Raw genomic sequence first — 27,176 nt, 5'->3', positions numbered from 1 at the left:
GTTGAGGGTCGTCTGTGTTGGATGTATCAGCAGTTCCTTTCGTTTAAAAGCAGTAACTTTGCAGTATTGCACGATTTGAACGCTTCACATTTTGTGTATCTATTCACTAGTTGAGAGTCATTTGGATTATTTCCAGTTTGGGGCTATTTTTGGAGAACACTGCTGTGAACTTTTGCATATAAGTCTTTGCATGGACAGAAGTTACCATTTCTTTGAGTTCGAAACCTAGGAGTGGAAGTGCTGGGTTGCATGGTATATTTATGTTCAACTTTTTGAGATACTGCTCAAGAGGTTTCCAAAGTAGCTGTACCACTCTCCTATTGCCATATAAACTTTAGGATTGGCTTGTCAATGTACAAATAATCTGACTGGGATTTTTGGTAAAGATTACACTGACGTTACTGATCAATTTAAAGAGACCAGTTAGGTCTTTCAGGAATGCACACATCTACAGATAATGTTTATCTAGCACTGTTAAACTGCAAAGACTGCTTAAAAGTTTTTGCCCTTCACTCCTTGGAAGGAGATGGGATAGCAGTAACCATCTGCCAAAAGCCAGTATGCAGGTACACCGGGATGTTGCAGCCTTTTTTATTCCTTTATATTTTGAGCTGGTCAGAGGGAACCAGAGCGCTGGAATGCCATTGCGTATTTCTCTCTGTACCGTTTTGTGCATCTTCTCTGGGGAAGACCAGCCGCCGCCCCTCCCCCTGATGTTTGGAGCAAGGGCCGCAGTTGGGGCTCTATGGTCGGTGAGGTGGCAGGGCTGCAGCATGCTCTTCTCTGTGCAGACTGGCTGTGCACAGACTTGTGGGGAGCCCTGTGGACTTTGTGTAACCTGCCTGGGCAGACTGATTTAGTCACCTTTGCCCAGGATCCAAACTTTGGGCCACAACACACCCTCACGATCCTGCCTAAACAGGATGCTGCATCAGGAAAAAAAAAAGCGTCCGGAACAGGGGAGTGGCAGCTTCAGGATCAAGTTGGTCCAGTTGCACTGGAAACCTCTCCCACTCCAAGGGAAAAAAACAACAAACGCAGAAAAGCCTGAGTCAGCCCTCGCATCGCATTTCTACAGGAGCAAAGTGGGAACTAGTGTGATTCTGCCTCTCCCTCCCCACCCAAGCACCTGCCACGGAAGCAACATCCTTGTTACTCCCTTTGGCTTCCTCATCTACTGTCAGGTTTCCCCAGTTCACAATGATCTGCATGGACTTAGGTCAGTGCTTACAAAATAAAACAAAAGCAGCTTATTTCTGGGCCCCACCCCAGGGCCATTGAACCCATTTTTAAAAGGCTCTTGGGTGTTACTTATGTGCAGAAAAGTTAGAAAACCCCTGACCTAGACCAACACAACTCCAAGTGTTTGCATGTCCTTAGTCTGAAAGCACCATCAACCAGACCCATGTTTGCGAGAGTCTCAGGGACAGAAATGCAATTTGTTTACTCCTTTGGGTATTCTGAGCACCGTCTCTGAATCAGGTTAGATTTTTAAAATGAGACTGCAGGGGCTTCCCTGGTGGCGCAGTGGTTGAGAGTCCGCCTGCCGATGCAGGGGACACGGGTTCGTGCCCCACTCTGGGAAGATCCCACGTGCCGCGGAGCGGCTGGGCCCGTGAGCCATGGCCGCTGAGCCTGCGAGTCCGGAGCCTGTGCTCCACAACGGGAGAGGCCACAACAGTGAGAAGCCTGCGTACCGGGGGAAAAAAAAAAAAAGGGACTGCAAACCTAGACCTTGATAGTTTAACTTCCCCTGTGAGAATGATTTCATTCAACGACCTTTCAGTGCTACACCCTCAGTTTTTCTCAAGGGTCTGTGTAAGAAACAACTTGTTGGACGTTTCTAGCCATCATCGAAATTAGTGTGGAAGTTGTTTTACTGCTCCAGAACTGAGGTCCCCCTATGAGAATTCCTTTGGTGCTTTTTCGAGGCAGTTTACGCAAGAGGAGGCCTAGAGTCAGGCGACCTGGACTCACAGCCCAGCTCTGCTTTTTGGAAGCACTGGGAGCTTTGGAGAAATTGTTCACTGTGAGCTTTCATTTTTTGCTTGCAGAACAAGATTGTACAATAGCACCTACCCCACAGGGCTGTCTGAGGGCCGTCACTCAGAGCCCTTGGTCCCATGCCTGGAACAGAGCAAGACCCTACCGAACCTCAGCCTGCGGTGACTGTTACTAATTTAGAATCAGGAAACCTTGCCTCTCTAGTGGCAATTGTATGTGACCATTTTTTTCCCACTGTGAGACTTTCGTGGCCCATTTTCCCTTTTGTCCTCATCTGCTGAGAAGCTCGGATCCCAACAAACATGTTTGCCTGAGTGTGGAGCCTTTTGATTTTTTTTTTTCCTCTAAGGTTTTTGTTCCATTGTTTTCAGGTCACAGCCCTCTCTGATAAGCATCTGGAAGTCCTTTTTGGAAGGAGGCGTGGCATAAGCTATAAATTGCTGAAGGCTGACCTCAACGGCCATGTTTCATATCTCCTGGGCAGTATCAGGAGTAAAGCACTCCAAGAGAAAAGGGGTAAAGAGAAACTGAAAAGGGCAGTTAGCCATTCCGGAGCTAAGCAGATTATCTGTCCAAGGACGGGGTCTATAATTACAGTTCTGTTTTCTACTCCCAGTGGCCTGTTACGCTGGCACAGGGCTTAGGGCGTCAGAACTCCTCCTGGCTGTCAGACACTATGGAGTCTTTGGTTAAATTCCATTCCCTGCCATCAAGAATGTTCTTTCTCTACCTAGATTACTTTTCTGTTAACACTGCCTTGTGAGCTTGTAGAGGGACAGGATTTCACACAGAATCATAGAATTTTACAGCAGGATGGGACTTTTTACAGAGGAGGGTCCTGGGCCTTGGAGAGGGTAAGTAGTGACATAATTGAGGTCCCATGAGTAAGAAATAAAGAAATAATACCCCAGTCTCCTGATTCTGAATCTTGTAACCCTTTCCCTGCACCCCGTGTCCACAAGGAGTTCAGGGCTCCTTTCTCTTGCTTTATAGCAGGTGGTATTTCCCCAGATGGTATTCTCGCCTGTATGATAAAGTTTATACTTCAAGTTAGAGATTAACTAAATAGGAATAATAACCACACAAGTGTGACTTAATCAGCACCATTAAAGGCAAGTGCTTTTTAGCACTTTGAATGTGTATGCAGGTGCTTTTATAAAACTCAACTAAATAAACAAATCGTTTATGGTCCATAGAGTTTAATGCCAGCCAGAATGTGGACTTTTTAACGTGTGCATTTTGAATATGTGAAAATAAGGTTGTAATTTTTTAAACAGCAGGGTACAAAGATGGACAGAAAATGGTGATGACAGAGCTGTAGTGAGCCCCAGAGGTTCATCTGGTCTCTCGGGTTGAGGCAGAGCTGGTGTTCCAGGGTGTGGGCCTGGGGACAGGTACCCGGTAATCACTGCTCATGAAGTCACCTGTCACAACAGAGCCCACAGTGCTTCAAAAGTTTGCACTCAGGGACTTCCTTGGTGGCGCAGTAGATAAGAATCTGCCTGCCAATGCAGGGGACAAGGGTTCGATCCCTGGTCTGGGAAGATCCCACATGCCGCAGAGCAACTAAGCCCATGCACCACAACTACTGAGCCTGCGCTCTAGAGCCCGCGAGCCACAACTACTGAAGTTAGTTGGCCTCGCGCCTAGAGCCCATGCTCTGCAACAAAGAGAAGCCACCACAATGAGAAGCCCACGCACCGCAACAGAGTAGCCAGCCCCCCGCTCACCGTACTAGAGAAAGCGCGCGCGCAGCAACAAAGACGCAAAGCAGCCAAAAATAAATAAAATTAAATCTTAAAAAAAAAAAAAATAAGTTTGCAATCAACAGCCTCCTCTCCACAGTGGATTGTGTGTTCCTCATCTGTTTGTAGATGGACGCTGTTTAGTCTCATTTTGCTCATGATCTGAAATACTTTTCCTTCTTCTAAAAATGACTCTAATTTAAATGCTTTGGATTCAGCTACATCCAATTTTTTTGGTTAGTTTGCATATAACCCCATCTGTGTTCGGCTCTGATACCTTTCCTGGCCCTGTGCACAGGGCTTGTCTGTGAACCATCATGGGTTCCTGTGTTAAGAAGAAGTGAAACAGAGATGGGGTGGCTCACACATGCAAAGGAGGGGCTCCCCTATCCTGAGCACATGACCCTGTGCCCCCCGCCCCCCAGGCCTGCACTGCTGCACAAACAGAAAGACTTTTAAACGGCTGTGCCACTGCCCTTCGGTTCTGGCTCACTGTATCTCTTGACACGTTCAGCATCATGGGATGAAGCAAGTGCACGGGTCAAGACCGATGCCCCTGGCGTTATGCTGGCGGAGTTTCTCAGCAGTGGTTTTGCTCGTGATTTACAGAGCAGAGCCCTGCCACAGGAGCGCTTGACAAATCTTCCGTCCATCTTGTATGACAGCTCATGTAACACAGTTACTCTCCTTTGCCTGTCCTTGGGAAAGGGCGGCAGCATCCAGAGAGCCTTTTGTCAGCATCCCAAACCGCGCTAACAAGCCTTTCTGTGGATGGCCCTGGAACCATCTCTGTGCAAAGGATTATTAGGTTGTTATTCCTATTATTATTGTATGCAGTACATCACAACATTTTCAAAATGTCATTTGATCGTTCACCCTAGCATCACTGTGAGGTAGATACAGCAGCGGGGTACTGTATGGTTATTAGTTATGGTACTAGTTAGGAACATGTGCTCCAGAGCCAGACTACCTGGGTTTGCAGCCTGGCCCTACCACTTTCTAGCTGTGTGACCAGGAACAAGTTTACTAAATCTCCGCAAGCCTCAGCTTCCTCATCTATAAAGTAGGGAATAATAACCTTAGGAGGTTATTGTTAAACAAATGACTGAATGTTTATGAAGTATGTAGAACAGTGACTGACACAGAATAATCATAAAAATGTTCACTTTTATTGTTAATGTCACCATCAACTTCATCATCTCTACTTTGCAATAGAGTTTCCAAGAGTTTGTGATTTGCCCAAGATCACGTTGGGTGTTATGACTCCAAGAGACAGTGGACTTTCTTCCTCTTAGTCTTTTATTTCCTTATTACACAGTAACATAAAAATGAATTCTTGTAAAAGATCAAAGCAATACAGAAACATGTAAAGGAAATTGTTAGGTTCCCACCCTGCTCCTTCCTCTTTCCCCACAAGGAACCATAGAAAACTAACTGGTGTGCATTCTCCCTATCTTCTCTCCGTGCAGGGCACACACATAAAATCAATATACATATATATATATGTGTGTCCTCTCCGGCATAAATAATAGTAACAGTGCCTGACTTATAGGGCTGGATGTTGGGGGGCAGAGGGTGAGGGCAAGCAATATACTAGCCCTCTCATCAGCTCCATGAGTTACGCGCTATTATTCTACCCATTTTACAGCTGTGGAAGTGAAGGTTAGGGAGATTGTCACCTTTACGGGACCACATGGTGCTGAAACTGGATTTGAATCCAGTCACACTTACCCCAGTATCTCCAGACTTTTGACCACTACTATATGTGGCCATATCACAGGCATTATTTTTTCACTTGATTTTTTTCTCTTAATAGTGTTTGTTTGAACTCTTCCCATATAAATACATATACGTTTACTTCTTTCTTTTAATGGCTACGTGAGTCGATATTTTATTTCACTACTTTCTTATTTAGGTTGCTTCTGTTTCCTTGTTCTTTGCTGTTATAAGTAATTCAGAACTGAATATCCTTAATACATACACTTTTGGGCACATGTGTGAGAATTTCTGTAGAATGGCTTTTACAGGTGGAATCATTCATCAGGGAGTAGTATGTACGTATACATTAAATTTCAATAAGTATTGCTTTCCAAAAAGAATTTTGCTCACCAACAGTGTGAGAATGCCTGTTTCCTCACATTAGCCTTCTTCTTATCTTTGCCAATTTGTTGAATTAAAACACCCTTTTTCTAAATTGTGTTTCCCTGATTCCCGGTGGGGTTGAGCTAATTATTTGGGGGGTTATCGACCTTTCCTCTGGAAATTGCCTTTTGCCCATATTGCCATTTATTTTTCATTGTAGATGCTCTTTATAAGTTCTGGATAATAATCTTTTCTCTGAAATGCATGACAGATATTTTATCCCTGTCTGTAACTTTGTTTTATGTCTAGAGATTGTGTATGCATGTGTGTATGTGCAGGCACACGTCCACAGTCAATATTTATCTTTATTGTTTCTAGGCTTTGCCTTGCTTAGGAAAGCCTTCCCAAGTTTGTTAAAACAGTGTCCTACATATTCTTCGAATATTTCTATGATTTTGTTTCAACTTTTAACTTTGTACCTCTCTAGAATTTGTTTTTGTGTAGGTTGTGAATTAGGACTCTAGATTTAACTTTCTCTAAGTGAAAAACTCATTGTTCTCACCGTTAATTGAATAATCCATTTCTTTCAACTCATTTGAAACACCACCTTTATCATAATTCTCTTGTATGTATGGCTGTGCACCTGGTTCCTCTCTTCTGTCCCACTGATTTATTTTCTATCCCTGCACCAATATTAGAATACTTTAATTATTTTAGCCTTAGAATAACTTTTTATTCGGGAAGGGAAAAACCCCCTTCACTGCCACTCTCTTTTCCAAAGCAGTTTTTATATTTTTGTGCATTTTTTCTTCCATGTGAACTTTTAAAATCAGCTTGTCCAGTTCTATAAAAGAAACTCCTGTGTGTATTTTGACTGAGAATATGTTGCATTAATAGGTTCATTTTGGATAATTTGGCATCTTTACTATATTTAGTTTTCCCATCCGCAAGTACCATATGTCTCTATTTCTTTCATGCCCGTCAGTTAAGATCCTTATGTAGATCTTTCATCGAAGGGTTTATTTGTTGCTATTACAAATAGGGACCTGTTTTCCCATCACCTGGACTTAATTTGTATTACTAGTGAACAGGAAAACTATTGGCTTTTATATATTAATTTTTTATCTAGCTACTTGACTGAACTCTTTTATTAGTGACCTTTATACTGATTTCTTTTCTTGATCTATCACATAGGCTAGGACTAAAGAAAAACGCTGGTGAAAGTGTACACCTCTGCCTTGTTCTTATCTTTAGAACGCTTCTAATACTGCACCACTAAATATGGTAGATACACTTTATCAGCTTGAAGAAATTTCTTTCTATTTCTAGCTTACTGAGGGCGTGTGCTTTTCACTGCAGACTACACCAGATTCCCGTCAAGGGGCCTTAATTCTGCCCCCTACATTTTCCTTGAGAATTCAGAGATTGTCCAAATGCCTGGGACCTCCCAGCACTGATATCCCAGCTGACCCAACACAGTTTAGAACTGAGTAATATTTTCTCTTCCTCCTTTCACTCACATTGGACCCTGGATGGCCGAAGAGAAAGGGCTACTTTGTGTGAACATTTCCTATACTCCCCTCACTTGCCCCCCCATTCCACCTCCCACCCCCCGCCGAAAAATTAAATAAATAATGCTGTGTGGATAAGAGCAAAATTCCACTTCTGGAATTTGCTGGCAGGCACCACTGAAAACGTTTCATTCCTGGCTTCTACTTGTAAATAACTTCCATTTTTTTTCCACTGGGTTATCTTGAGTAGCTGACCACCATCTCACACTCTAGTAGCTAATTGGTTTCATAGTTTCTACAGGAGGGTGTGAGAAAGGAATCACTACCTGACCTCTGATTTCCTGTTGAGATTTCACGCAGGCACAGGGTGAAGTCACTTTTAACTCTGGGCTCTCAGCAGTACCTTGTGCACAGTTAATGCAGAAGAAATGTTTTTATGGTCGATTGATGAAATGATTTAATTGCAGAGTACATATGATAAGTTTTGGGTGGCGAGACTTTTTGCTAAGATGTGGACGAAAGGATTTTGCTATGTTGGACATATGCATTTGGAGCATGACTCTAAAGGGACTTGGCACCTGTCTACAGATTTGTCCCTGTGTCCAGTGACACTTTGCTTTGGGGAAGTCAACACCCACTGTGGTGGCATCTGTGATATTTAAGAATGTGAAATGCCCAGGAATAATGCAGAGCCATCTCAGTAAAATGCCTTCTTCAGAAAACAATTAAAATGAGACTTTGGCAAAAGATTGTTATAAGCAGCAGAGAAGAGAGTTGGGGCTCCTTCCAAGATAAAAAGCAGCATATGATGTCTTTTACTATGGTTTTTCTCATCTTGATGTAAGCTGGGTAGATTATATTATTTTCAGACTGTTTAGCTAGGAAAGCAAGAACCTGCTAAATAGTATCCTTTCTTTTTATTGCTCTAGTACAAACCAACACTGGCCTCCAACATCAGTTTGGATGTTAATGTTTTTGAGGTGGGCTTGTTTGGGAGATGGCGTGGACTCATCTCAGGCACATGCTGTATAACTGGCAACCGTCCAGGAGAGCCCAAGCTGAGAGACAACTGGATGCCAGAAACCCCAAGAGGCAAGGCAGCCTCACATAGCAGGCACAAGTAGCTGGTCTTTGAACCCCTCCCAGATCCAGTGGGATCAGCTCCAGCTTCTAGGGCTGTTGGTATAGGAAGTTTGGTCAATTGGACAGTTATTTTTCCTGCCTTAGCTTCTTCTCTTTTCCTCCAAATTCCCACATCCAGAAAAGAGGCTGTAATAGACTAAAGTAATAGACTAAAATATAGACTAAATATAGACTAAAATATTTCCTACCTCTCCTCTTGCAGGCAGGTGACAAACATTACCACCCTAGCTGTGCACGATGCAGCAGATGCAACCAGATGTTCACAGAAGGAGAGGAAATGTATCTTCAAGGTAAGGTGGACTCAAGAATCCAGTAAGTTCTCCCCACCTGGGGAAAGAAAACCTCGCTATGTTTGTTTTCAGAGAAGGAGGCATTTTTTTAGCTGCAGGGCTACGTGGATCCAGAATGAATGTAGCCAAATGTTACCTCATCTGTTAGTATTAATCAGCCAAGCAATTGACATCCTGGCAGTGAGCCCCTGAGACTGTTAACAGAGGAGTGCGTTGCTTCTGGGTGAATGAATTGGACTTGATGTTTGCTGCTACGGAGGTTAGGCAAGAGTGAGAATCAGTGCCCCCTCCTCCCACCCAGTCCCCAGGGATATGCTTGGGAAACAAAAGATCAAAAGAGGGAAAGCATTTCTAGAAATGTTACACATTGGATGGCTACTTTGTCTTTTCTCGCTTCACTGTCCTGGGGAAAGGATTTTGGGGGGCCTCCCAGGCTGCTCTTATCCAGGCTTTCAGGAAGAAGAAAATCCCGTATTTGGTGAATTGCATCACAGATGTACTTCATCCCATTAAGATGACATAGCTGTCATAGTGTAAGAGAGAGGGACAGAGAGTGAGAGAACACACCCAAAGTCCCTGACAGAGAAATTGAGAAGTTTCTGGTGTCAAGGAAGGGCTCATTACCAGAGGGCCATTCAATTATTTTTTTTTAATGAAAATAATTTTGAGAAAATTTCTCAGTGTACAGCTGTGATTAGCTTTTGTCTCCTCTAAAATTCTGAAGCTTCTCAGAGAGCTTTAGGGGAGGATTCTCCTCCAGTCAAACAGCACCATCTGTGCAAGCATTTTACTAATTTTAGCGGGAAAAAGAGTCATTAAATAGACAAGGGCTTATCAGTAAAATTAGCAAGAACCACGAGAGCTGTTGCTTATTCAGTTTTGCTAATTACTGGGTCTCATTGGCCTTTACATGTCATTTCTTCGTCTCTCTCTGCATGTAACAGTATGTGTAGTTTTTTTTGTTTTTTTGTGTTTTTTTTTTACAAATGTGTAGTTTTAATGAATGGTTTGCTTTGGTCTCAATTTTTGTTTTTATGCAACTAAGAAAAGTCTTTGGAAACGATTCTTGAGTATTAGAGCAAAGCTTTGGCTACTCTCCCCTTAAAAATGCTAGCTATATGAGAAACTGACAACCCAAACATCCTTTCAGCTTTAGAAGGATCTCTCTGAAAAATTTTGATTAAAGATCTCACTGGGGCTTCCCTGGTGGCACAGTCGTTGAGAGTCCGCCTGCCGATGCAGGGGACACGGGTTCGTGCCCCGGTCTGGGAAGATCCCACGTGCCGCAGAGCAGCTGGGCCCGTGAGCCATGGCCGCTGAGCCTGCGCGTCCAGAGCCTGTGTTCCGCAACGGGAGAGGCCACAACAGTGAGAGGCCCACGTACCGCAAAAAAAAAAAAAAAGATCTCACTGAATTTTAAAGGGCCCAATAAGAGCAAGTGAGAAGCACCAAATCCGTGGTCTCACGTGTGCTTTATATGACGCATTTCCCCTGAGGACAGGCTGTGAATCCATGAGAGCAATAGGCAGGTGTCAGTTTACATTTTCAGCATAGAGCAGATTTATTCTTCAGTTGGTCTCCAGGCTCTGTTTTAGATCTGAGTGTGTCAATTACAGCACCCACAATCAAAGTCCCAAGAGTACCTGTCACCCCTGTGTCTGCTGAGAACCAAGACTCAGGGTTGTGTCTGGGTGCAGCTCTGCACGTTCACATGGTCCTGGAAGCTGAATAGAGAGGGTGATTTCAGGCTGTGCAGGAGTGCAGTACATTCATACTACAAATAAACAACTCAGTTTGGGCTACATTCAGAATTTGGGGATTGTTGTGAATCTCTCCTGGAGCTGGGCTTCTGTGTTCTTTGCCTGCCCTCTTGGCACGTCCTTGAAGAATGAGCAGTTGCATCCTCCCCATCCTCCCCAGCATCAGATGTTCCCTCTGGCTCCCATTCCCTGTGTGTCTGACCTCTGGAGAACCATGTGACACCGTGTGCACACCCGGGATTCAGGGCCAGGACGCCCGCTCAGTAGAACCTCCACAGCGCACGCAGCTCCTGGACCCGGCCCTGACCCCCGGCCCTTGGCTCTCCATGTTAAGACGATTTCTTGTGCTTTGTAGCCAGCCTCAGAGTAAACGCTAGTGCTGAATGGACTGTGTGTCTGCCTGGTTTGGGTTTGTTTAATTTTTTTTTTTTTTTTTGGCCCTGGGTTAAGCAAGATAGAAATTACTGCTAAATAGGGATTAAAGTATAATTCTGATATAAAATTAATTTAATAGTATTAATTTAATTTAATAGTATTTTAGTCATTAATTTAATAGTATTAATTAATTTAATAGTATTTTAGTTCAGTGGTGTGAAATAATTCGAGAGTTATTCTAATTTGATACTTTTCAAGTACACACACAGATTGCTGCTTGAAGGGAGAAAGATTTCAACAATGAAATGTAGACAGTCTAATATTCATACTGAGATTCTTATTAAGTTTATATCATTTACTTACTGCTTTCCACTTAGTAACTTTTTCAAATTTTTTTACCTTTTTATTTTATGTTGGAGTGTAGTTGATTAACAATGTGTTAGTTTCAGGTATAGAACAAAGTGATTCAGTTATACATATATATGTATCTATTCTTTTTCAAATTCTTTTCCCAATTAGGTTGTTACAGAGTATTGCACAGAGTTCCCTGTGCAATACAGTAGGTCCTTGTTGGCTGTCCACTTTAAATCTAGCAGTGTTGGACACGTCAACCCCAAACTCCCAAACAATCCCTCCCCCACCTCCCTTCCCCCTCGTGACCATAAGTTCGTTCTCTAAGTTTATGAGTCTTCAACTTAGTAACTTTATTCGCTTAGGTCTTTTTAAGTCCCTCTTCAAGTTCTTCTGCCCATTCCCACATTTGAACATACCCTTATATGAACATATAAGACTTACATATAGGCCTTAGCCATAAATTACATAGATTGTCTATCTAGGCGTAAAATAATCATATAGGCAGACATTTGATTCTTATAAGAAAAGAGCTTTTGATTGGATATAAGTGTTTTGCTTAGTTCTTTGGTACTGGTACCATCTAAGAAAGTGCTTTACACTCCTGTAAAGTGAGGCATTAACCCAGGAACAGAAGATGACACTGAATTAGTGCCTTCATTAGTTTAAAAGTGAAGACTTTTTGCAGTTAATTAAAAGGTTAAAAGTTAAAGGAAACCTTGTGGATTTGTAATGTAACTTTCAATCTTTCTGCTAGTTAGATTGGTCTCCTGTGTCTGTTGGATCAACAAAAAATTCAGTGAGTTTTGCTTCTGGTTATAGGCGATCTGGTTTGACTTTATTGCCCTCATCTAAGTTGCTTGGTTGTTTTGATGTTATATAAGCATGGCTTATGGCTTATATTTCTGAAATTAAATGCAGCTGTTGCTAAGCACACAGACATTACTTTTAAAGGATAATGATACAGTTTAAAAACAAAAACAAAAACAAAAACCACCACCCAGTCAAGAACAGTCTCTTTCATCAAGACACTCTTGTGCCCAATTAGTGGTCTCTGTGGTCTAGGATTATGACTGTTATAGAACAAGTTCAGACCAGATGTGGAAAACTCCCCTGGAGTTTGAACTGTCATGATTCACTTGGGCACAGGGCCACTCTCAGAAGTTCTGTCTAACGGGACTCTGGCTGCTTTCCATTTCCTTTATTCTTAGCCATGCATTGTCTTTCCAGGTTCTACCGTTTGGCATCCCGACTGTAAGCAATCCACCAAGACCGAGGAAAAACTGCGGGTAAGGAAGGCACTAGTGCCATGATGCCAGGTGTACGTGCTGGGCACTGTGTTTATAGTCACTAATTTTGGGGACTGGAGTTTGGGTGAAAGTACTTTGTTATAACTTTTTTTTTTTTTTCTCTATAGCAGACTAAGTGGAAAGGCCATTTGGCCAAAAAAGCAGGTTCCCTCCTACCTTAAATCAATGGTGGATTTTGTTCCAAATGCTTGTGTTGGACAAAATAAGCCTTGCCTCATAAGTCAGGTTCTTAGGAAAGCATTCAAGGGAAAAGTCAGACCTGACAGATGTGAACAAATGTTTCATCAAGTTCTAGGTCCAACATCTGGTGACCTCATCACCGGGCTTTTTTTGTACTTTGTCCATAATATCACTCCAGCCCAAACTCTGAGGCCATTGCTCAGCTCTTTCTACGTTTGATTGGCCTCTCAAATCCAAATTCACTGAGTGGCCTCCATCTCCAGAAGCTGATGACTTGTCAGATAAAACCTTTGGGGAAAATCATGATGAGCCCAGACGTGTCAATGTAAACAGGTATTCTTGATTGTTTTTGTAACTTAAACTTTAGGTAGCATCAGAATGTTTTTGTAACTCCCTAGAACATGGACCGCTCGGGCAAGAGGATAGATTCTCTTTATCTCTCACTTCTTTTATCTTTCTTTCCTTTTTTTTTTTTTAATCTCTCACTTCTAAAGCCTTCCCCTGGTCTTACTCAATTCTCAGATCACCTCCAGGTGACAATATTTCATCTGTTTAAAAAGCAAAGAGCTGTACACAGTTGCAAGGCCATGATCATAATCTGTATCTTACTCAGATGCCCCCAGTTTTTCACTTGGGCTGTGAAGTATTTTTCAGAGCAATAATCAGACTGGACCCCAGTCTACACTCCCTCAGTTTAGCTACCTTACTGGTACCCTTGGAAAAACTGGAGGTTGACTAGGTCACCTGGTGCCTCAGGGAAAAGAATGGTCTGAATTTGTTTTGAAAGCCAGACTCTAGAAGACTCTAGGATGTGGTATCATTTCTTCTTGACCTGCCATTAGCAGACGTAAAGAACAACGTATGTAACCCCAGCAGCTGCATAGCTGCTGCATCCGTGTGGCCCCATCACTAATGTGTCACTTGTGAAGGGGTGACTTGGCTTCAGAGAAATGATTTTCAGTGAGACCCATTTTTTTTGGGCCTGCCACCCTGGGAATGACAGCTCTTGTTTTCATTTTCCAGTATCTTTCCTTTATTCTCAGCAAAGCCCAGGTCTGCCCAGCAGCTTTATTTCCTTTGCTTTTTTTTCTGCTTCAGCTGGCATCTGTAAGATCAGATGGAGATATTTTTCCATTTGCTTTGAAAGCAGGTTGTCATTATAAAATACTAGAACATTGAAGAAGAGGTTAAAGAACATTAAAGACAGTAAGAGGCGACTTACTGTCACTTTTATCATAAGAATTTAAAATTCACAGCATAGCTTGTGGATGCTGCCCCAAAACCTCCCAAGTAGCTAATGGTCGACACTGTCTTTACAGTGTTGCTTCAGTTTCTTGAATAATCATTTTCACTTCATCCCTGATGAAGTGTTTTGGGAGATGGAGAGAGGAATACTAACGTGGCCAGACTGAATGGAATGTGTCTTTCCTCTATAAGGATTGCTTGAATTTGCAGATTGTGTTACTAAAATGATTTTTTTTTTTTAAATCAACACTTTTTTTTTTTTGTGGTACGCGGGCCTCTCACTGTTGTGGCCTCTCCTGTTGCGGAGCACAGGCTCTGGACACGCAGGCTCAGCGGACATGGCTCACGGGCCCAGCCGCTCTGTGGCATGTGGGATCTTCCCGGACCGGGGCAGGAACCTGCGTCCCTTGCATCGGCAGGCGGACTCTCAACCACTGCGCCACCAGGGAAGCCCTAAAAATCAACACTCTTGATCGCATCTTGATGGAACTCTATGGATAAGATTATGAAAACAGCTAGTGAGATACTTCCACTCATTCTGGCCAAGAGGACCTGTTGATTTTTTTTCCTTTAGTGAAACTTTCTAGAGAATTCCAAAGCTCTTCTCCTAAAGCCAACATTTACCACTTGGGAGGTCAGCCCAGCCCTCAGCTCACTCACCCAGAAAGAAGGAGGATGATGCACCTCCGAGGAAAGAGGTTCTGATGTGGCCCAAGTGGGGTACTGGATGACGCTGGTGGGATTTAAAAGAGGCTAGATTTTTGAAGAAGGAATAAATCTTGTGCTCTCTTAAGGGTGTGTCTCCAGATGACAGTCTTGAGCCAGGATTTCCAGGCCTTTTACTGGGTGTCACATCAGTGCAGTTACTATAGCAAAATGAAAATGTTTTTAAGAATCTTTTGGCAACCCCACTGAGTAATCCACGTTCTTGGTACTTAAAGAATTTGTGGGGCTTTTGTAATAACAGATTCTTAAGAACATCTCTCAGTGGCTTCATTGGCTTCTCACTCTTCATATATCAGAATATTTAAGCCAGAATAAATGGAAAGGAACGATGGTGGGTTGGAACATAGGTAAACATACTGTAACTTGAAGACCAGTTAGGGAATTCCCTGGAGATCCAGTCGTTAGGACTCCGCGCTTTCACTGCCAAGCGTGTAGGTTCAATCCCTAGTCGGAGAACTGGATCCTGCAAGCGGCACGGCGCAGCCAAAAAAAAAGAAAGAAAGAAAAAAAAAAAGACCAGTTACTATGCTTTCAAACATGGACCCCAAACACACACACACACACACACACACACACACAACTAAAGTGATGTCACTTGTCACTTATCAGATTAGTTTTCCTGAAGGTTTTTTTCTGGTTTTGATAGTGTTTCTGAATCGAGGCTGTTTCATTGTTCATTCTTCCCTTTTTCATGTTTCATGGCAGCCACGAAACATCCGTCGTTCTCCATCTGATTTCTTTTATCCCAAAAGTCTGATTCGACGCACAGGATGGTCCCCGTCTCTGCAGGTTGGCTCTGTGTCTGGGCTGAGGCTGGGAGCCACTGTCCTGGGCCCCAGGCTTCTGTCGCTTTTCCTCCCCTTGCTGCTTTCCCCACATAACTTCTGGGCTCCTGCAGAGGCAGATGCTTTTCTCACCCCACGGAGTGCATCTCACATTCTGATTCGGGCTGTTTTCTTCTCTGGACAATGTTTTCATTTAGAGCCGTGACTAAAGCATTGTCTTCAGTACAGCGAGCACATTGGAAGCTACCCTTTTGGTCCTATGCTCACACATTTGTTTGTTGATCAAATATTTGCTAAGTACCCAGGTATAGTAAGGAAGAAAAGACAGGTAAATAATTATAGAATGATAGAGAAATGTATCACAGGATGTGGATCATAAAGATCAAGGAAGTTCAGATGAGGGAAGGGGGTCAAGGGGCACTTCCTAGGAGAAGTGGTCTTTGAGTTGAGTTATGGAGGCTGAATGGGATTTGAACATGTAGAGATGATGAGAAAGGGGTGGGCCTGGTGAAGAGAACGGCAGGAGCGGGGAGCTGGGGAAATGCAGTGCTTCGGGAGGGAGAGGTTTGGCTCCAGGAAGGAGTAGCGAAGTGGGAAAGGAAACAAATAAAACCAGGCACCAGCTCTGCAAGAGGCTGGGGGATTGACATACACTTTCAGTGGCTCTCCCTAAGAATCCCCATGAAGTAGCTATCCTGATTCCCATCTTACAGATGGAGAGACGGAGGCCCATCATAGTTAACGAACTTGCCCAGAGTTATCCCAGCGGTAAGTGGAAGAGCTGGGATTGGAACCCAGGTCTCTCTGAGCCTATAACTCATCTTCTTTCCACTGTCCTACAAAAGGAGAGTAAGAGAGAAACCTAGGAAGGCAAAAAGAGGACAACATGAAATACTGGCGAAGTTTGATAGTGTAGAAGGAGGAGATGGTGTTTCAAGGCAGCACCACCTGCCCAGAGCATCCTACAGGAACAGGGAAGGTACTCAGCTTGCTCTCCAGATGAGCAGCAAAGCAGGGGAGGATGTTCCCTGCACACACCTGACCTTCTTTCGGGGTCTCTTAGAATCAGTTGAAACCTTGGCCTGGTAAATTACGAGTGACTTTCCACAATCCTATCTTTGTCCAGAGGAAACCCATTTGACAACTCAGGGTTGCAACACAGCTCTTTAGTCCAGGCTTTGTGCCTGCGCCTGTTTTCTCTGCCTGCCAGAACTGTCCTACAGCCCAGGAGAGTTTGGGTTTGGATCTACTTTTATTAAAACTTCACCTTCTTTCTTTAAATGATTTGAAAAGTAGTTAGAAGTACAGAGTTTCAGAGTAGAAAGGAACGTTTTAGATATCAACCTGCTAAGTTTCTTCATCTATAGAATGAAGTCAGCCCAAGGCTACGCAGGTCATAAACAGCAAAGGCTCCAGGCCTCGAGTGCATGGTGTTGGCCCGTGATGCTGGGTTACATCCAACATGTATATGTCATATGATCTTCATCTATCTTAAAGCTTTAGCTCCAGTGGCAGGGTTTCACGTACAGCAGACTTATAGTGTCATGAATCCAGAGGAAGAACCAAAGATGGTCCCCACTGAAGTGAGGGCTCAGAATTAGTACCTACTTGGCAGGAAGTTGCTTTTTCAACAGCTTTTGGGGTTTTCCCTGAAAGTATACTTTATAACTCAAATAGTGTTTTATGTTGGTAGCCTAAGGCTATTGCCAAGTGATTCATTTTCATAACTTGAAGAAAAATACCATCAACTGTGATCATTTTTGGTCTTCTCCAGACCGTTAAGTCTAAGAGACATGGAGCATCTTGAGAAGTGGTGGGGGGAGAGAGAGAGAGAGGCTGGGGCGGGGGGGTCTGTCTTGAAAAAGCCTTCTCTCTTCCTATCCTGTTGTTCAAAAGGGACATCTGATTCCCATTATTCAGCCTTAAATATCAGTGCGGTCAACTGTAGCCCCATCACAGAAAGGTGCCAACAGCTTGGGACCCGGCAGAGAGAACAGGCTATTTGACAAGGTCTTGCTTCACCCGTTGGCCATTGAGGAACAGCTCATGAGAACGTTCGAGAAGCCTGAAAACGCCAAAGCAATTCTCAAGCCACCCAGCTATTTTGATCTTTTAAATATTGTGGCCTACACAGCCGCTCGTTTCACCAGATAATGTCAAGCAGCTTTAGTTGTTAGGTGAACTGTACACCTTGCAGGGACAGTCAACATTCCACGCCCCTGAAATAAGCCTGGTTTTATTGTGGAGGAAAGTCATTTTATTATTTATATTCTGAAATCTCCCCTTCTTTCCTCTTGCTGAATTATAGGTAAAGAAAATGGTGAAAATAGAATCCCCTAAGAAAAACATATTCTGGTTTTGCTTACGTGGAAGAGTTTTATAGGAATAGCAGATTTTGTCTGTAGGTAAAAGTTGGTACTGACCATTTATAATTCCTGTTGTAATGCACTATAAACAAAGCACACGAGATTCCCAGGACCAAGTCTGTAATATTCTGGAATGGATCACTTGCTTACATTCTAAAAAGGGGCTTCTGTGTTGTGCCTTTGGAGGCTGAAGTATGAATGGCTGCCTTCCAAAAGGGGCATGAGTGTTTTTCTTCTGAAACTAACATTCACTATATTATAACGTATGCACTTGCAAACCCATAATATACCCAACAAACACCATGTGTATATTTCTACAAAGGAACTAATTAGAGGCTTTAAGTATGTCTAGAACAAGGAAATAATGCTGTTATTGTTTTATTAATGTTGCTACCATACATACCACTTTGTTCCCAGCTTTCACTCTGTTTGAAAGTTTTATTCTTTTTGGTCTGTCTTTACAATGCATCAGAATGTATGGGTGTTAAGATTTATCCTGCAAAGACAGTGGGGACTCTTGGCCATAGTAAAGGCTGATGGCCGTTGTGCACCTGGCTCTAGAGAAGGAGATGTGTGCCCGTGAGTCCCTCCTGCTTCCTCACAAACAAATTTCTTTTTCCAAAAGGAGTTCCTGGGAATCCCCTGGTGGTCCAGTGGTTAGGACTCTGTGCTTTTACTGCCTAGGGTGTGGGTTCTGTCCCTGGTCGGGGAACTAAGATCCCACAAGCCATGCAGCACAGCCAAAAATAAAACAACAAACAAACAAAAACAGAAAAAGAACCAAAAGGAGTTCCTTTTTTGACTTAGCAGTGAACATTCAGTATATGCAGATTTTTAAAAATATTCCTTCTTCTGCAGCTGTTATCACCACCTTGTCTGGTGAACTTCAGCAAAAACCCAAGGCAGGTACTGTCAGCCTTAGCAGCACTTTGTATAAGGTGTTAGTCACCTTATATCGGTAGTTGTCCCGTAGGTGTTTGTATGATCTCTCCGATCTGGGTGCCAGTTGCCTGTAGCTCTCTCCCTTCTTAGAGCATGGCTTTGGATGAATGCAGATTAGATGAACGTAGTTGTTGCACCCCTGCTTCTGCTGAATGGGGGGAGGGCAGGGGCAGCAGAGGGCTCTCCAGCTCTCCCCTTCTAAGAAGGGACCAAGTGTGCATGGTGGCCCGTGATTGGAAATAATCGGAAAATGTCACTTCTCTGGTTAATCTCCCGGCAAAGCTCTGGTAAGTGTTTTTTAATGGTGAACATTTGAAGAAGGTTGAGAGCTGGGGTGGAAGCATAAAATGGTCTCTTCGATGTAATTTTCATTCTGTGACTGTGCCTCCTGCAGGGTAGAACAGGTGGACAAAGTGAAGGCGTAAGGGAAAATATCAAGTGAAAGGTAGTTAGAGGGTTTTTTTAAAAGTTTCATACAGAAAACAAAAAGACTTGCATTTTCAAGCACCTGCTATTAGTGATCAAATGCCATTTGTTTTCTCTTTACTATTGAAATGAACTACTAGTCAGGTGAGACCTCTCTTTGTTGATTTATTTTTTTCCTTTGAGGAAAATAAAAAGCCTTTTTGAAATCAAAAGTAAGTATGTGAAGGTGTGCTGGAGAAATCAATGTAGATTTAGACCTCTTCCTCATGAGCGATTGAGTGAGGACAGCCACATACAACTACAAGGTTCTTTCTGAAGGATCCTTGCCTCTTGTTACCAAAATAAGGATTAAATGATTTGCCTGATCTTGTTGGCAAAATACACTGAAAGATCACAGCCAGTCTATAATCCTTCCTATATCTACCTTGCTTTTTCCACCCTTCCCTCTACCTTTTTATTTTCCTCCAAAGATGGCATCAAAAGAAAGAACTGAACTTTTCCAACTGTGCTTTCAAGTTCTTTTTTTCTGTTAAGGCATGAAGGAAAAAGTGATTAAAGGAGAGTAAGTAAATTGCATCTGCTTTAACAGCTTAACCACAGATCCTTGTTGCTTTTTCTCTGTAGAACAGAAGTGGGCATACCTTTGGGGATACAAATTTGAAATTATCTTCATTTATAATATTGGCAAGAGGGTATCCATCATAGCTCTCATAGGGAATTCCAGAAACAAAGGCTGTTGGCCCATTTGGGTTCTTGATTTAATTTGATGAATCGCTGTTGTTAACTTGGATATCTGAATAGGTTAAAATAGTAATTTAGGTTAAATAATTGCACCTAAGGATCATGTGGAAATATGGATCTTCTGTAACTTTGTTACAGTTCAAAGAGGTGACGCTAGAATTAAGTTAATGATAAAGAAGAAACTGTCAGTGGGATTTGAAAGAGGGAAAACATGTCAGTTGTTGCTTTCGAGGTTAAGATGAGTTTTAATTTGACTGTGTGGATATGAGCAGCTGTGTTGGAAGACAGCTCTGTGCCTTTTGAAGATGAAGGCCATCAGAGACCTTCAGCAAGTTATGTATTAATTAGAGGGAAAATACAGCTAGAAGAAGAAAAGGGTGCATTATTGATAAACAAGACGTTCATTTAAAATTCAGCATGTTTCTCTTCTTTCTTATTCTAAAATACACCTCAAATTACACTGGCATTTAGGTCTTAACATTTGGATTTCTTTTGTTATATGAGGTAATATTAAGATTTGGCTTTTTTTAATTAACACTTTAAAACACATAAAAAAATAAAATGCAACATGCTTACAAGTCTAGATGTTTAGACTTGAAAGGTAAAATTCTAAATATTTAAGATTCAAACTCCAAAATTAATAGTCCAGCTTTTAAAAGTAATTTTATGATCTTCATAAGGGAGAGCTCTAACCTCTGCTGGTTGAACAAATACACTTTGGGAGCCATTAGGGAGTGTGGCAAAAAGCAGGCATCCCTGTGTACCATTTAAGCTTGGAGCACAGTTCAAGAGGCAGCGAACCAGGAACTATACTGGCAGGTCAGACAGGCCTGTGCAACTCGTTGCCATCTGTCATGGAAGGGCATTAGTAACTACAGCCAAGACGTAAGCAGGAAGTCATCTTGGAAGGATATAGATTCACTCCATGGAGTTCTCAAGAAGGGGAAGGACATTTGTCAGCTCCAGGTGGGGCTGCTGCCCCCCCCCCCATGTGCTGAGATAGTTAACATACGTGAGTTCCAGGGTATGGGAAGGCCTCCACAGGTGGTAGGAAAGTCTGGTCTGTGGAGCTCACATCTGAAAGGACTGTCCTATGATGAGGAGCAAAACAGAGGCAGTGCTGCCTTTCACTATTTGAGATGAACTGGCTGAGAACTCCAGTCTAATGTCAAGTGTCTGGAAAATGCTGGGTCTTTGCCATGTGCTGGGCAAGGTGCTTGAAGCTTTATATGTCTTGTCTCATTTATCCCTAGGAACTAGGGGTTGTAAGTACCCTCTCCTCCATTCTATAAGTAGAGAAGTTGAAGCTCAAGGAAGTTCAAAGAAAAAAAAAAATGAGAGAAAGAAAAGAGACACTCATGTAATGTCACACAACTAGGAGAGCCAGTGTGTGAGCCAAGGTATTTGACTCCAAAACCAGCCTTTTAACCCCACTAGATTATACTCTACAGAAGTGTGTTTTATCCCATTATTTCATTTTAAACAGGAAAATAAAGACCATTGTAAGAAAATAGGCAAGCAAGAATAACCCACAAACAAGATGCCTGCGGAAGTAAAGTTTACAGTAAGGTTAGGAGGTCAGGAGGAAGCAAAAGCAAACGGTGGCAAATGCAGTGAAAGAAAGCAGATTCTGAACCTCCGAGAGATACTGTAAGCGTTTCTCCAATACTCTAAGTAGCCTGAAGATGCACGGGGCAGAGTGCATCTAACGAGAGCCAGAGCAGTAGTGGATTCGGTGAACATCAGCTTGACTTCGCAAACTGACTATGAAACTCTAAAATCTTTATTTTGGAATCAGAGAATCCAGGACAGTTGTGCGCAAATTGGAGGTGACTGTGATCTGAACACCTCTGAAGAATCAGATGGGACTTGACAAGAATTCAGATTGTCGGATAACTTAAAACCTTTAGCCCTACAATATTAACAGGGTAAAATGCTTCAGAGAAAGCCTGTGCCGCTCACAGAATACTCTATCCAGTGAAGAAGGAAAGGAGAGAGACTGAGCTGGGACAGGTTGCTTCAGCCAAGAGACCTTTTCCTTCCACGAAGTTCTCCATCCCTGGAAGGGAGCACCCAGGGCCCCTTTCTGACCTGTGCTCACGTTCGTCCCCAACTACGTTCCTATCAGCTCGCACAGTACGCCAGAGAACAAAACACTTCAGAGCCGTCCCCAGGTGCATCATTACAGGAAAGACAGAAAGGATCCCTGGCCCACATTTGACAAAAATTAGGATGAGTAACATGGGAGAGGCCCCAAAGCTCTGTATGCACTTTAGCTATTCACGCAGTGTCCTCACTGCTTTTAATGAAAACAGACCTTGTTGTTGTCATAGCAACACCAGCAACCGAAGATGTTGGACTGTCCTAGGGTGCACCCTCTCCCACCCCACCCTAACACCGAGCTATTGCAGGCTTCTTAGAAGCTTGTAAGTGGCAGCAAAAACATTTTCAGTTCGCAGGCACTCTTTTCTGCCAGTTCATCTCAATATTTTTCTTTTACTTTCACCTCCTTCGTCCCAAAGCCATGTTGATGAGAAATAAACGGCCACACACGCCTTACGACATGGGCAGAAAATTTAGCGCAGGGATTAAGAGCTTGGGCTCTGCCTCTAAAGTGTCTGGTTTCAAATCCTGACACTTGCCTACCTGTGTGTGACTTTTCACTCATCTATAAAATAATGATGTCAGCGGTACCTACTTCCTGGGGTTACTGAGAAGATTAAGTGAGCGCCTGCCTGGGGAGCGCTTAGCACAGGGCCTGCTACATAGTAAGTGGGCAATACATGTTTACTGCTATTAATATTCTTATGTTGTTACATAAGAGGTTTCATTTTTATATTGAGTTTGGCAAATGTTAGATCCTGGCCACTTGAAGCTGAAGGACGACCTGTAGTTAATGATTATCCCGCAGAGATGGTTATCGGCTCAGCTTTCTGAAGGGCTGGCGTCTCTTTTTAAAGGAGGGCTGCACTTTGGTGGTGTCACTTCTATATTTTGATTGGGAAATGGGTCCGGGAGTTGGGCTTTTTGAGTCGTGTTATTATGTGAATCCTTTCTTTTTCATTATACTCAGATCTGAGGATTTTCTTATATTGAGATATGCCTGTGATGGGAAAATTGTCACTTGAGGAGGAAAGTGCTTGTATGAGGCAGGTCTGGGGGGTGGGGCAGGGATGGAAGTGTCGAGCCTGGCACACCTCCACTGTACCCCGTGTGCTTTCTCCTACCCCCTCCACCCTCCTGTCTCAGAGATACCAGGGACACTGGCGAGAGCCACGGACCCCAGCCCCCTCGTGAATTCTTACTGTCAGGGCAAGTCTAATCACTGCCTGCCTCTGGTTGGCCAGGCGGGTTTGCTTTCCTTGTTTCAGATGTGAGTTCCATAGTGACGCAACATCCTTGCTTTTAGGAGGGTTTTTCTGACTCAGTTAGACTCATATTTGAGGTACCAAATATCAGTAGAAACAGTACCAAAGAGGGAAAGTCCTATTCCTAACGTAGCTCTATAAATTGTCTTCTCCAAGAAATAGCTGTGCGGAGGGGAGCAAATCTTCCAAGACCAGGCCTTTGGGTTTCTTTGCACAGCTTTCCAGAACATACCAAGCAGAGGAGGGGGGCAGTTAATCTCAACTCATGCCTTTTCTCCCTGCTCCCATCTCACTCTCAGGGTTCTCCAGCCTCTATTACAAAGTCTACTTTCTTATACCTTCCCCAGCAGCCGACCACTAACCTTACCTCAGTGACCTTCCATATGGTAAGGCTCAAAACGTGCAACTGACATGAGTCAAGTATCCACAAACTGAGGATTTGTTTACAAATAATAAATTCTAGCTCATTCCCGCAACAAATATTTATGCCTTCTCTGTACCTGTGTAAAACATCGGGCACATACAGTGGAGAGAAAATAAACCCTCTGAGAGCAGAGGTCATAACTAAAGGTAGTGAGGGAGATTAACGTGATGATGAAACCAACAAATACAGAATTATACATTTTATTCATGAAGAAAAAAAACAAGAATGATACTGTGAGAGAAAATAACAAGGTCACCAACTCTGGAGTGAAAGATCAGGGAAGGCTTCTTTGAGGAGGTGATATTTAAGCCAGGACTGAAGGAGGAAAAAAAATCAACCAAGTAAAATTGGGGATCAGAGCATTTGGGGCAGAGGAAGCAGCAAGGATAAGGACCCTGAGACAGTGACATGTACCATGTTCTATGAGTGACAGTGGGTAGTGAGTGATGGGAAGGAAGGCAGGGACAAAATCCCAAGGCCCTGGGAGCTGTGATTTCATTCTCTGTGGACCCTGAAGCCAAAAGCAGGATAGTGACAATCCCAATTGTATTCTTCAAAGATCTCTCTGGCCACTGGGTGCCAAGTGGATTTGAAGAGGGAGAGAATGAAGGCAGGAAACCCAGAGGAGAGGCCATTGCAGGAGTCCAGACCAGCAGAGGTGGTGACTGGGGCCGGGATTGTGGCCATGGAGACGGAATGTGCTTGACCATGTCCCCTTGTACGGGACAAGGAGAAAAAGAAAAGCCCCGAAATGCATTTTCAAGGCTGATTGTACAACTAGTTCTCATTTGCCTTTCTTTCTGTGTTCTATTTTCCCATATTCAGAAAAGTTACACCTCTTTCTCATTTTAACCAGCTTAAGTCTTTAGGAAAGTGTAGGGACTTAGGCCAGTCTTGATTCTGAAGCCATGGTCTGAAATCTTACAAGTCACTCTTTATTTTACAGCCTACCAGGACTTCTTCCGAGAGCATTTATTCTAGACCAGGCTCCAGTATCCCTGGGTCCCCAGGTCATACTATCTATGTAAGTATCTACTTCTGGAAGAGACACTTCCGGACCAGGGGTGGTAGCAGCTGGTAAGCATGGACTGGATAATCCAAAAGTGAATAATTCAAAATGATTTTTATGTCTGTTATGAGATCCAGTTTTCATTCTTGTAGATCAGCCACCTCAATCCCATTTTCCTCCACGTGATCAAGTGTTCATGTGAATGTGACCATCGGTACAGAGTGAACGAGTAGATGACCATTGGTACAGAGTGAACGATTAGTTGATCTGTAAAGTGCAGTGATATGATGCAGGACTTAAAAAATTGTTGTACCTAACTTGCATATAGATATTTGGGGATTGATTATACATTTTACAATGCTGATACTGAGTGTCTTTAAATTCTGCCACAGAGGTCTTTAAATATTTAGTTTATTAAATATTCAGTTCTTGTTTTAGCCATCTGGGAGGATTTTTTGGCCATCTGTTTGAGCTTTTCCTTCTCTGTAATAAATTTAGGAAATTATCCTGAAGGTTTACAGGCTTCTCTACTTGATGAATTCTACATAGACTTCTTCCTAAGCTTTTGGTGACTTTTTTGAAAATGTGATTAATATTGGTATAAATTGGTATAAATCAAAGTATAGTTGATTTACAGTGTTGTGTTCATTTCTACTGTACAGTAAAGTAATTCAGTTATACATATATATACATTCTTTTTCATATTCTTTGCCATTATGGTTTATCACAGGATATCGAATATAGTTTCCTGTGCTGTACAGTAGGACCTTGTTGTTTATTCATTCTATGTATAACAGTTTGCATCTGCTAATCCCAAACTCCCAATTCTTCCCGCCCCCAACTGCCCTCCTCCTAGGCAACCACAGGTGTGTTCTCTATGTCTGCGAGTATTAAACAGGCAACTTTATAAAGAGTATGGCCGTGTTAAGCAAAGTGTTTTGGGTTTTGTTTATTTTTAAGGTTTTCACTTTTTAAACAAGACATGAGATGCGCTAACCATAGTTCCCCGAAGATGAGACGGCAAAGTGATTTTTTCTTTCTGTTTAACTTTGGCAGGCAAAAGTGGACAATGAAATCCTGGATTACAAGGATTTAGCAGCCATTCCCAAGGTCAAGGCAATTTATGACATTGAACGTCCAGATCTTATTACCTATGAGCCTTTCTACTCTTCGGGCTATGATGACAAACAGGAGAGGCAGAGCCTGGGAGAGGTAATACATTCCCAGAAGTTGTGAGTGGTACAACTTATTTCTCTTTGGCACGTGTATAAAAACTACTGACTGGAATCAGAATAAATGAGAGGGTCCTTTTGGTTGCCCACTGTTTGCAGGCTTCTCTACCAGGTGATCTGAGGTAGTCAAAAACCTATCACACCTTCCCTGCCCTTGGAGAGGTATGGAGAGGTAGGGAAGCAGACCAGCCACAGAAAACGGCAGTGCAGGATGAGTAAGCATCAGTACCAGGTTGTAGGATAGCAGAGCCGGCATGCTGGGAAGGAAGCCGAAGTTGTCAGGGGAGACTCTGTGAGCTGGGCAGAGGGAGTGAGGGAGGGATAGTGCTCGGTGCAGGGGGGGGATGGGGTGGGGAATGGGGTCTTGGTTTGGGGGCAAGCTGAAGTACATTCATGGGGATCATGAGAGAGATCACAGCCCCTAAATTTTGACAGCTGCAGTTTTTAGCATCATAAGATACAATATGCAAGAAAAGACAAAGTAGAGAGAATTGGGCCATGGTATAGGACCGTGGTATGAGCTAGGCTTCTGGAATCAAGTTACCTGGGCTTAACCCAGGAAGTCCACATGCTGGTTGTGTGACTTTGACCATGAGACAACCATTCTGATCCTAGTTTTTTTGTCTGTAAAACAGATAATGACAGAATCTGCCTCATGGGGCGTTAGTGAGGATAAAACAAGCTATTAAAGATTAATTATCTATATATCTAGATAATTTATCATCTATTAAAGCTAATCTACATTAACTAATTATTAAAGCAATTAGCAGAGAGCCAGACTCGTGGTGAATGTTCAGAAAATGGCAGCTACCACTGTTGTCTTTACCTGTCTTCTTGGGGCTTATTAATACTCTCCCAACATTAATGGTCCACAGGCTGGAGCTCAGCCTCAGCCCCTAGTGACCCTCCCCTCTCTTTCCCCTAGGTCTCATGGGCTCTGGTCTGTTTCCCCTGGCCTATTCAACTCACTCTAAATTTTTCCCCTTTTGTTTTTTAAATTGGAATCATCTACAGAATGATTTTAGTCCACTCAGAGAGGTGTTTCCCAAGTAGTGGACCAAAATCAGTCATTCAACCAAGGCTAAAACCAATAATTGTAACATCACAGTGCTTTAAGATCTTAGATGAAGAAAGTTCGTGAAAACGTGGCAATTCTGTTTA

The 27,176-nt window shown here is 42.9% G+C and overlaps 1 protein-coding gene across 7 annotated transcripts in view; it reads left to right on the top strand.

Moving 5' to 3' along the window:
* The window catches only part of ABLIM1 (actin binding LIM protein 1), a 318,363-nt gene that overhangs the window by 256,443 nt on the left and 34,744 nt on the right, over nucleotides 1–27,176 (top strand). For 6 of the 7 annotated variants that reach the window (XM_082674206.1, XM_082674204.1, XM_082674202.1 and 3 more), the window contains exons 7-11: nucleotides 8,688–8,775; nucleotides 12,492–12,550; nucleotides 15,428–15,511; nucleotides 24,721–24,798; nucleotides 25,840–25,995. In XM_082674206.1, the coding sequence (XP_082530332.1) occupies nucleotides 8,688–8,775; nucleotides 12,492–12,550; nucleotides 15,428–15,511; nucleotides 24,721–24,798; nucleotides 25,840–25,995 (465 nt within the window). The remainder of the gene's footprint in view (nucleotides 1–8,687; nucleotides 8,776–12,491; nucleotides 12,551–15,427; nucleotides 15,512–24,720; nucleotides 24,799–25,839; nucleotides 25,996–27,176) is intronic. The other variant, XM_082674203.1, reaches the window with a different exon arrangement.

The sequence above is a fragment of the Grampus griseus genome (assembly GCF_964374135.1).
Source record: "Grampus griseus genome assembly, chromosome: 16".
Classification (NCBI taxonomy): Eukaryota; Metazoa; Chordata; class Mammalia; order Artiodactyla; family Delphinidae; genus Grampus; species Grampus griseus.
This window is presented reverse-complemented; position numbering and strand designations above follow the sequence as displayed.